At 31.8% G+C, this 12,179-nt stretch overlaps 1 protein-coding gene across 1 annotated transcript in view; it reads right to left on the minus strand.

Moving 5' to 3' along the window:
* Positions 1-12,179, minus strand: part of LOC124542880 (ATP-binding cassette sub-family C member 4-like) — a 42,743-nt gene that overhangs the window by 11,977 nt on the left and 18,587 nt on the right. The window contains exons 9-16 of the mRNA XM_047120775.1: positions 10,546-10,683; positions 8,996-9,163; positions 7,051-7,188; positions 5,716-5,800; positions 4,307-4,439; positions 3,330-3,638; positions 1,065-1,254; positions 521-657 (exon numbers count right to left, since the gene is read on the minus strand). Coding sequence (XP_046976731.1) covers positions 521-657; positions 1,065-1,254; positions 3,330-3,638; positions 4,307-4,439; positions 5,716-5,800; positions 7,051-7,188; positions 8,996-9,163; positions 10,546-10,683 — 1,298 coding nt within the window. The remainder of the gene's footprint in view (positions 1-520; positions 658-1,064; positions 1,255-3,329; positions 3,639-4,306; positions 4,440-5,715; positions 5,801-7,050; positions 7,189-8,995; positions 9,164-10,545; positions 10,684-12,179) is intronic.

The raw sequence follows: 12,179 nt of genomic DNA on the forward strand, positions 1-12,179 counted from the left end.
CTATATTGAATAAAGTTATTTGAGTTTGATAAGTAGTCACTATACCCATAGAAATTGGAACTGCGTCACCGACCTAGGTAACCAAGATGTTATCCATTTTGCCTGTAGTTACGATGGCTTGGCTGACTCACTCATCAAACCGGAACAGAATAATTCCAAGAACTAACCGGAGTTTCCACAAAGCCTTATCACCAAGTAAAGGAATTTAACAAAAAGTTTCTATATCTATAAAATTAGCTGATTTATAATGTTTGCGGTGTGTTATTTCATATTTGCCGTACAAATATAACTAAATTAGCTTTTCGATTACAGTTTACTGATAAACATATAAATCGAGACGCGACAAAACAGCTGAATAAACAAGTACAACAACAAAGTCTGTTTCCCGTTATGAATAAAATCGTGTGTACAAATTTGTTTATATAAAAATAACCGGGTTATAGTATTGTGTCATGAATACAATTAAAACTCATAAATAAATATAGTATTGTATTTAAATTTTTTAATTATTTCTACTAACCTTTTAATAGCCTGTGCAGTGGACAGGTAAATAACAGTCCACAGATACATGAATATACCGCAGAAGAGCGTCGTAAGCAGCATGTAAGGATTAACAATGGCAACCATTACCAATATTCCGAACATCACCATGAACACCTACATAAAAAAAAAAACATATAGATTAATGATAACATTATTTAATATATTGTTATACAGCTCCTGAATAGTTTAACGATATAATGTCCTTGACCAACTTTGCTAACAGCAGTGATTCTCAATACCACTCTTTATTAATTTTTTCTCATAATTAAATCATAAGGGAAATCCAAGACACGCTATATCTATGAGCTACAGGAGTATATGGATACTGCCAACATCCTGACAACGCAGGGCAATAACTACTAAGAATTACTCGACAGAAAAAACCCATAAGTTTTTACGCCTGAAGCTATTGTAATTTTTTGAATTGTGCTTTTTATTATTAAGTAATTTATTTGTTTGTAATGCGTAGGTTTCCCTGGAAAAATAAAAAGATAATAAATTTTGTAGATCTATATATTTACCTGTATACTATCCAAGTACATTTTAGGTAACATCTCATCAACTACTCCCATATCCTTGGAGAATCGATTCAGGATACGTCCTGAAGGATTGGTGTCGAAGAAGCGCATCGTCGCAGACATTATGTTACTGAACATCTGATTGTGAAGCCTTATCGAACTGCGCATGCACACCCAGAGGAACAGTAGGGATCTAAAAAAAGTGGATGTGTAAATACAATATTATTTATCAAAGTTTAATAAAATATGGTTTGACATTTCCTACAAAAACTTCTCAAACTTATATTTTTTCATAAAATTAAATACACAATTAAAAACTAGGAAAGTATCGGCGAATGTTTGTGGATCACTGTATGAGAGGCATCTCGGATGCTTCCACGGGTGCGTTATGTCAAAGCGATTCCGTAACCCTCGTAGTTTAGTGAGTAAGAATCCTACATAACTCACATTCCCCCTCCAATATGCCCGATATAGACAATGACAAAATCTCTGCTTAATAAAATGAGAGACGAGACATCTGACACTCGCGATACGATTTTAAATATATTTTTGACTGTCTTTACTTTTGAAGTTTGAAAACGATGGCCTTTTTTCATGATATCTTTAGGTTCTTATAACTATGAATTCATCGATGTATCGTACGTACAGCGCCTAATAAATGTTAAAGTTTAATGTTCCTCCAGGAAAGCCAAATGTAGTAATAATTTTAGAAAATCCATGTTTTTGATCTTATAATACTCGACCCATATACATCTTCATATCATAGTCTACTGAGTAGCCTATTTGTAACGAGACAAATAAAATATATTAAAATTGATAGCTGTTTATGCAGGCGTCGCAGTCGCTACGAAGATTTAATTTAAATTTTCCCTGTTTGCGACGATCCTTTATGTTATCAATAAAATAAAAACATGCTAATTCATATATTTAAACATTTTCCTAATTCTTTTTTATTTCGACCTCTAGACGAACTTCAGTAACATATTTCACAATAATAATAAACAACAAAAAATAATAGTCAAAATATTTTTAAATATTTAAATACGTGAAGTGGCCCACGTGTTTTTTTTTATTCTAAAAAAGGGCTTTTTCGCATAAGCGAACATGTCGCCCTGGTTGAGAATTCTTAGGAGGATACAAAGATAGAATATATTAAATTTAAAACCATTGGACAACATTTTTGCGAGATTTGACATTGGATTTGTCAGAATGACATTGAATTGTCCAACAGACTTTATATCTAAATTAAGTCTACTTCTAACTGATTCGTTCCGAGCACAATTCATCAATACGTGTAAAAGATCATTAGGTATAGTACGATACAAATTAGATGTAGCATCGGAAAATGCAATGGAATAAAAATAAAACCGATTACTGCCGATTTACACAACCAATAGAAATTGCTCCCTGTCGCGCCATTCGACGCTATTCGTCGCTATAGATTCACGCGTCGGAGAAAGCAAGTGCATGTAAACCGACGCGTCAAATTGACGAATATATTAGTTCATATGATATTACAAGTTATTACGTTTGTGCTAAGATCATATTCGCATGAGAAATAAATATTGATAATTTGGGATAGCGTACTCAATTCGGATGTGATCGGTTTTACGAATGTTGCCGATGCGACATCAAGTTGTGTCGTACTTATACATTACAAATTGAGCAGTTCGGAGAAGTTGGTCCACGTATTTAAATATGTAAAAATATTTTGAACATGTCGGTTATGTGGAACATTAAATTAAAATAAGAAAACAAACTAATTTACAACTTAAAATAAAATAATTAAGATGTTGGTTTCATTCTTAAGTCCTTGACGGTTTGACCAGTGTATGCATAAAAAAATAGTGACATCGTCGAGTATCTATTTCATTGGCAGACATGTATCGGATATGTATAGCTATCTCTTTTTGACAAAAAGCTAAACTAAAACAATATGCGTCTGGTGTGACTTCTATTGCGGCGCTTAAGTAAACAGTTACATCATGATCTGTTGTAAAATATTCACATCTCTGAGTGACAAATATTTTTACATACAGTCATAAAATAGTTTGTTTTGACCGACCAATGCAAAGGCAAAACTACTAGGTGTAGAAAGCTGAAATTTAAATCATAGTTGTTTATTGTAGCGGAAGCGTCCGCAATGGAATAATTATTGGTAATCAAATCAAATTATACTCAAACCAACTTAGGATGTACAACTAATTATAATTAAGAAAAATAATATTTGACACAAGGTGTCAGGTATTAAAATTGATCAGTGCTTACCTTCCGGTTGTTAGAATGATACATCCCAAAATAGCGACGGCCCAAATGTAAATATAGTACGAATGATCGAAGGGTTCCTCGTTTAATGCAATATTTTGTATAGTGATCGCTGTCTTCATCATAGTGCCGATGACTGTGAGGTTTGGATTCATGGTGCTCGTAGATACTAAGCTATCCAGAGGCGATGTTACATTTGTTTCCAGCATATCGTCGTAACTCAACGAACTATTGCTCGTGGAATTTGAGTCACCGTTACCAATGTCAGCCATTAGTTCATCTCTTGCGCGTCTTAATTCAACATCATTCATCCTGAAATGATATACTGTTAAAGACACTGAACGGAATTCATAATAATGAATACTGTCTAAGGAATAATTGACAAGAGCCTAGTTACATAAAAAATTCTTAGTAGTATTTTATTTAACAACTCGATATTTAGACTACAATGAGTTGCCAGTTGAGTAATGTGTTCACGGTTTTCATGGGTAAGCCACTTCCCGGGTTCGATTACCGGCTGAGACGATGTAGATAAAGTTTATTGGTTTTTTTATTATCTTGGGTCTGGGTGTTTGTGGTACCGTGGTTTAAAATGAGTTATTTAAAATATATGTAGCATATTATAGTATTATCGATGTTATCTGTTGTGCATCATACACTGGCTAACTAAACCAAAGCACAACAATGAACTCTGCATTTGCATTGATATTCGGTGTCAGAACAGTATATGGGTCCATCCAATACACATAAATGCGCTCGTTATTGTACGTGAAGTATTTTCTTGATAAGATTATTCGTGGGAACATTTTTATCAATATAGAGTTAGTCAATATATTATGCCTCTGTTTATGCTCGAATCTTACAATTGAATATAAACAACTTTTACACTGATAGGGTTGCGTCCAATATTGTTTTAACCTAGAGAATGATACGTCTACCTAGAAAAAATCGTAATTGTTTAACTGGAAAAAAAGCAATACCAGTGTGTGAGCCAAAGGTCACCAGCCGATGTGATGATTTGGGCCAGGAGGATTGATATCATGGTTGAAATAAGAAGGCACCAGTTCCCGCCGGCTCGGAAGTATTTCGTGTATACCGACCCTGATACTCGACCTACGAACAAACATTGATGATTAATGAGTGGGTTAGGGTAAATATCGAGATAAGGTGTGATTACATAATACTACTACTATTGAATTATATAGATAATAAAATATACAAATTTATATATAGGAACTCTTTAAATTGTTATTGAAGTTTTTTTTTTTTAATTTGGTATATAAGCAAACAAAACAAACAACTTTTGATTGTTAACATAGAAGTACGGAAAATTATTAAAGCGTCAATTACATGACAATTGCGTAATCGCCGTTTCGAAGACATGCCAGGCAATTTAATCGTATGAGTACAATTAAACAACATAGAAGCATCTTAAAACGACCCGCTATTTTATTTTCGTGACCCAGTGTTGAATCACGTGGTTAATCTACAATCACGTGTTTTCTTTGTGGGAACGACATGATTAATAGCTGCTGTTAGTACCAAAGGTAATTTGTTAAAATTATACAGAAGGTCATTAGAACTGCATATCTCATATGTTTATTCATATCATTTTCACAATCTTCGTTTCAGCATCTATTGTTTAAAAAGCAAGTATGTATAGTTTTAAACTCGAAATCATCAAATACATAGTAGTATAAATAGTTAATTGGTTCTTTTAAAAGGTTGAAATTTTTGCGGGCCCAACTGGGTAGATACCAGCACTTATCATTTATTCTAAAACTCGATAGTAATAACTAGTTGTGTTACGATAGGAAAGATGAGTAAACCAGCGTAATCACAATAAAATGAGTTAGTAAAAATTGTTGGTACAAATCTTGGAAACTCATTGAAGATAAAAAATATAGCTATTTTTTCTAACACAACAATAGGTACTAAATATTTGACAGGCCTGCGAAAAGTCCTACCATAAAGTACTAAAGTGTGTATGACTTTCGACATTGTGAAAAGCGCTTGAGGCACATAAAAGCATCTCGTTTGCTTGGAATCGGTGTCTGTCATCTGTCTGACTCACGAGCCTTCGTTCAATAACATAATTCCTAGGCACTAGGCACGCTTGATTATAAATTTATTTATTTATTGATAAATAACGTATAAAAATAATGTAGTGTCTAATGTAAAATATGTCAAATAATTTTTGTTCATTATAAAACTGAATGCATAAAACATTAACTGATTATGTGTAAGTATTTTGTGTGCACTAGATTTTGTTGACGAATCATAAATAAACACTTAATACCTTTCTTAAATATTAATAAATATTTGTTATGTATAAATATATAATTAATTTAATTATAACTTAAATTAGAATAAATGAGTTTAATCAAACCTTGTTCTATTAATTCAGCGGTTTCCTGTTGTTCCTCTTCCTCTTCTGGCGAGGCTTCCGCTGTTGTGCTGTGGCTTGTGTGAGACTAATTTTGAAATTAAAAAAAAAAAAAACAATTTAATTAAATGTCAAATTAAAAAAAAATCTTTCAAGCTCAATTTTATTTTCACATAGTTTTGGTTAGTTAAATACTTTATTCTCATAATATTATGAATACGAAAGTTGTCCGTTTGTTTGTTCATTCAACAACATATCCATATACAATATATTTATGTGCTCAACTTTTTTTTTATCAGCCCCAAAAGTGTGTAGCAATTTCTAGTTCTAATATAACTAATGAATATTTATTATCATTCAACAAATAATGACTAAAGCTTTTCATAATCGTTCGCGTATAGAGTAAAACATACAAAGATACTTTTTAGTACCGAAGAGATTATGTTCATTACATTGTATTTAATTACCTCTGCGTGTCTGTTGCACCTTACGATGACGTCACGCCTTCCAATTTATTGATTTTGCTAAGTATTTTTGTTTCAATGACTGTCTAATTATATTGAAATTTTACCACGGATATCAAGGTATTAGTATTGTCGAGTATACATTTCACGGGTCTCGAAACCATTTGAGTGTGAACAAACAAACTTCTTTCGCATCACTACATATTATAAAACAAAGTCGCTTTCTCTATCCCTACATCCCTCTGTATGCTTAAGTGGTTATAAAAACTACGCAACGGATTTTGATGCGGTTTTATTTATTAGATAGAGTGATTCGAGACAAATGCTTTTGTAAATACATGACAATATAGTATGGGATACACAATACATGGACAATATAGTAAAGAAACACTGATGATTTTAGTAGTTTTCTAATGTGATGTAAATAAACAAATTCTTTAGAACATTTAGTATCTGCTTTGCACCCAAGCGAAGCCGGGGCGGGGCGCTAGTTATTTTATATATTTAATTTTATATTTGAAACATCAGTTAAACTGCTTAGCGTTTTAACGAATAAAATATAAGTTATTATTACCTCGATATTACTAGTACGAGCTCTTAAGACAAGAGATAATGAACAGAAGTTTAATTACATTTAATAGAAAAGTTGAATTTGTTATTTGAAAACTTTTTACAACTTTTTACTTAAACATGTTTTCAGTTTTTTTTTTATCACGAATATGTGATAGCAATTACTTTTTTACATTAGGTACTCAACTTAGATCGCTGAGATCGGATTTATTTTGAGAAATAAATTTCTGATTAAGATAATTTCTTTAAATTAAAAGACACGTCCCGTGAGAAAGGGACACGAGTGAAAAAAAAAAAAACTTACTTGGACTGAAATGGTCCGTTGCCGAATTTGTACGCGGGCCTCCTCAAGCGGCGCGGGTTGCTCTTCATCTTCAAGCAGTTCTTCGAATAATGGACTCTTTGATACTTCTTCGAAACTGCCTTGAGTTTCTATTTCGCCCTGTATAAATAGAAATTACTTATTATCCTCATACTTTATTATATGTATAATTTAAATATGACATTTGTTATTTTACATTAATTATGATACCCATAAAATAAACATTAAATATAATATACGAAGCTTTATATTACTTATAGTAAATAAAAAACGTATAAATATTTATTATATTAACACGGTCATATAATTTTGTAAAACGATATTTTTGTTGTGATTTAAAAGAAGTTTTAACTACTTTTATTTCTCGTAAATATGATAAATCTTCATTCGAGGACAATAACAGGTAAGAATCTTAAAATAAAACGTAGGTACTAACAACCTATGGAAAAGATAATTATTCTAGAACTGATTATTTTTATTTATTCTACTAGATAGCTTATATATCTTAAGATCCTGGATCCTGGGTTCAAGTCCAAGAGCGGGTAGGACAATAAAGATATTGATTTTATTTATCAAGAAATTCTCAGAAGCAGTCTGAACATTGGAGAAGCAGTGTTTACAACACGAGGCTATCTGTCTTAATACTCGTATTATCATTGCAAACGTTAGTTAGTAAGTAATCTTTGTAAACGTACGTTTTATCATTAGAACGATTAAAGATCTTTATTAAAAAGATTACATTATCTGATCAAACATATAAAAGCAATGTTTGTATTTATTTAGATGCGCGTATATCTACGTTCCTCGTAGATAATATCTACGTTCGTACTGAGATTACATAAGAAAACTTACGTATTTGTTTATAGATTTCAAACTTTTAATGAGAGGATTATTATACAAAGTGAGCTTTTAAAATCCTGAAAATCCTATTTCGAGGACAAATATAGTTACGTATAATTATATTTTGTTTACATAATCGTTTCTCTCCTAAGACAAAACTAAGATCAACAATACATTGTAAAGCATATAGAATCTTGGTTAATATCCTTATTTAAAATACAACATTAATTATTCCATTTAAATTTTGTTCAAAAAGTTCTGATAGTCAAAACAGACGAACCCCTAATCATTATTACCTATACGTAATGATATCATATCAATTTAATATGAAATATATTTATTGTCTTTATTCGTGCTGTGATTGGAGTAGGTCACGGTTATAAATAATTATTTGTCACTTTTTTTTAGATTTCATGTCATGACATGCATATACATGAAAACTATCGATCTGATATAATATTTACAACTGATTCTAGGTTATCGAGTACTGAGATATTAGTTGATAACATTGTAAATCTATAGGAGTGCCATAACGGTGAGTGTTTTATTTATGTAAATACAATGAATATCAAGTACTTGCTGGTCGCTGTTACGTCAATATGATATTACGTCAGTATATATGTAAAGATTTGTTAAATATTGTTCCTATAGATCATCGTGTTTATAGTTATTAATGTATGGTAAACGAATAACTGAACATATATTTCTTAAAAAGCACTCAGTTAAATTTTATTAATTCTCGGATAAAGTATTTAGGTTAGTGTCTTCCGGCTTAAATTTCGGCCATGGTTGTTGAAATATGAGCCGAGATGGCTCAGTGGTTGGAATGCGTGCATCTTAACCGGTGATTTCGGGCTAAAACCCAGGCAAGCACCACTATATATACGTGCTTAATTTGTGTATATAATTCGTCTCGTGCTCGGTGGTGAAGGAAAACATCGTGAGGAAATCTGCATGTGACTAATTTCATTGAAATTCTGCCACTGCGCATTGGAACAGCGTGGTGGAATATGTTCCAAACCTTCTCCTCAAAGGGAAGGAGGCCTTAGCCCAGCAGTGGGAAATTTAATGTTATTAAATTACTTACATTTTGAAGTATAATAACTTTGTCCGCAGTCTTGAGGTGATGCAGCTGATGTGTAACGAGAATTCTCGTAGAGTGCCGCAGTAGTCCCATGATGCATTCAGACACTAAGTGTTTGCCGACATGTGTGTCAACAGCTGACAGCGGATCATCCAGGAGATAAATATCTGCCTGTGTAGGTGGAAATTAGGCATTGTAAGAACTTCCAATCATTAATATTCATAATTACAATATTGATAAATTACTGATAAATGATAAAATGTAGGTCCGACCGAAAACTGCTTATTCATATTAATATAGATTATTATCGATCGTATATTGTCATGAGTCGTGATATTTGGCGAAGGCTATGATAAATCATCAATCAATGCAACTTTTTATGTATAATCACTGACATATGTATGTAAAAATGATAGATTTATCACTGCACCGTCATCGTGATAACTTGTCACTATTCTTTAGTGATTTAGTGATGACGAAGGACAGCTCAAAACGCTATTCATTTTTCTGTTATATATCATGCAAATTATTAAAATTTTCGGTTGATCCAAACCAGTGTTGGGCAAATTTTAACTGCAATTAAAATTAAAGATTAACAATTAATTAATTGTTAATTGTTACTACTACAGTTAACAATTAATCAATTGTAATTGTGGAAAATCACAACTAACAATTATTTAATTGTTAACTGTATTAGTAACAATTAACAATTAATTAATTTTTAATTGTTTTGTTAATTTTAATTAAAAATAACAATTAAAAATACTGCTGTAAAATATAAAGACTTGAGCGAAAACGACGACTTGAAATGTTTTTGTTTTATACCTACGCTGAAGAAATATTTATCAATGCAACTTTATATTATATAATATAAAAATAAACACTTTTTTTCTGTGGAAAGAGACATTTAGAAAAAATAAGCTTAAAACTTAGAGTCTTTGACCACATTTTTATTCGTCTGAAGTCTAATACTTATAGCTTAATTTTCCTAAAAATTTACTAATTACATTTTGATGTATAAAGTTAATTGTTAGTTTTAATTGTTTTATAAAACAACTAAAAAAGTTAATTGCAATTATTTTAATTGTAAGTTGCAATTGACATACGTTAATCAAATTAATTTAATTGCAAGGTGCAATTAAAAGTGTAATTGCGATTAATTTAATTGTAATTAATTTAATTGCAATTACTTTTTTAGTCAATTAATAAAATAATTAACAATTGCTTGATTAATGCCCAACACTGATCCAAACATACCACATATTTTTGTAATATCGAATGAATTGATTTCGGTGACAGCATTTTTAACTTTGAAAGCAGATTTAAATAATATTGTGCTTCATTCAATACAATCCCATATGTATTATTTAACTGTATTATTGTATATTTTAAGAAATTACTTTACACATTCAAACATATTTGGTAAACATGTGCCGGAACACGCATTTTTCTGATACTTTTAAGGTACAAGCTAAATTTTCTTTAAAGTAATTCTATAGCAGCATATTGGTTGTTATGAATCTTTGGCATTATGTGAAAATAAATGTACTAACATTTCTGTAGCACGCTCGAGCGAGTCCGATACGCGCTCGCTGTCCTCCGCTGAGACTGATTCCTCGTTCTCCGACCAGCGTCGCGTCTCCAGATGGAAGCTGCTCGAAATCCCTTATTAGAGCGCATGCCGTCACCACCTGTAAACAAATATCATTATATTTCCAGGAAATATGAACAAATGTAACTAGGACGACCTCCGTGGTCGAGTGGTGTGTACACCGGTTTTCATGGGTACGCCACTCCGAGGTCCCGGGTTCGATTCCCGGCCCAGTCAATGTAGATTAGGTATCATTAGTATTCTATGTTGTCTTGGGTCTGGGTGTTTGTGGTACCGTCGTTACTTCTGATTTTCCATAAAACAAGTGCTTTAGCTACTTACATTGGGATCAGAGTAATGTATGTGATGTTGTTTCATATTTATATTTATATGTAACCTAAGCTAGGTTCAAAAACATTTTGAAAATTGTATACAGTGTACAGTATGTACGTATATTCTAGTACCCCGGAAACCACGTACTAAACTTGAACTCTTACCAGTCGTATCGTATCTCGCCGGACTTTATCAATGAAGAAAGAGATTGCACTGGAGATGGTGGTTTTTTAGGATGACATTGTCTTATTCATAATCATAATTATATTGCAGGTTTCTCTTGTACCGACTTTTCTACTACGCTTTTTCAGTGCCTGCCTATGTCATATGCTATAATAATTTCCTTATTTCAATTGATTAAGAAATTCCCAAAAGTTTCAACCGATTGAAAATTTATAAAGAAGAGTTTATTTCAGCCGTGTATCCGATATTTTGATGCCTCATCGGAAACATATACCTAACTAAACATAAACTTCCATTTAACTATTTAGGTACAGATGAAATGTTCTAATAATTTCATCCTATATTTTTATAATTCGAACATCAGAACTGACGAACTTCCATGGAAAGCTTCATATCGAATTTGACCATCTTTAATGGAGATGGCGATGAATTCATTATAGATTACCATATTCTAACATCACAAATGACTAATTTCAAAACAAACTTCCATCCCCCATTAAACCCTTAGGTGATGAATTTTGTAATAAATATGTGTGCAAAATTTTATCCCGTTAAACCCACCAGTTTAAGCTGTGCATTATATTTCAGGTGGTCATCATGATCACATGTATTAGGTAGATTTAGAAAACTACTAGATCGATATTACTACATTTACTTGATTCATATTACATATATATTTGGGATCAACGCAAAACTGGTAAAAAAGGACCATATTTCAGTTGATTGTTTGTACAGAACCGTTACATCCTACTTATAATGACCGTTATGTCTCTTGTTTTACCGAAAAAATTATCGGTGTGTCCATGCAAGCCATAAATATATGTCGTCTTAAACGTTTGTCATTCTATGTTTCTATTTCTGTCTGTCGTTGCTAATGACCACGTAATGTTTTTGTTACGCGCTGTAGTCACATTGTATTGCTATTGTTAAGATTTTTTAAATTGAAGTTCGTTGCAAGTCATTGTAACTAATTTCATGCTAAAAGCTTCAAACTGTTCGTATCTATAATATATATAATCTATAGTGAACTTAGTCGTGAATTTAAAATTTCCAAGTATTTTAATAAATCTATGCGAAAAT

This window comes from Vanessa cardui, chromosome 2, assembly GCF_905220365.1.
Source record: "Vanessa cardui chromosome 2, ilVanCard2.1, whole genome shotgun sequence".
Classification (NCBI taxonomy): domain Eukaryota; kingdom Metazoa; phylum Arthropoda; class Insecta; order Lepidoptera; family Nymphalidae; genus Vanessa; species Vanessa cardui.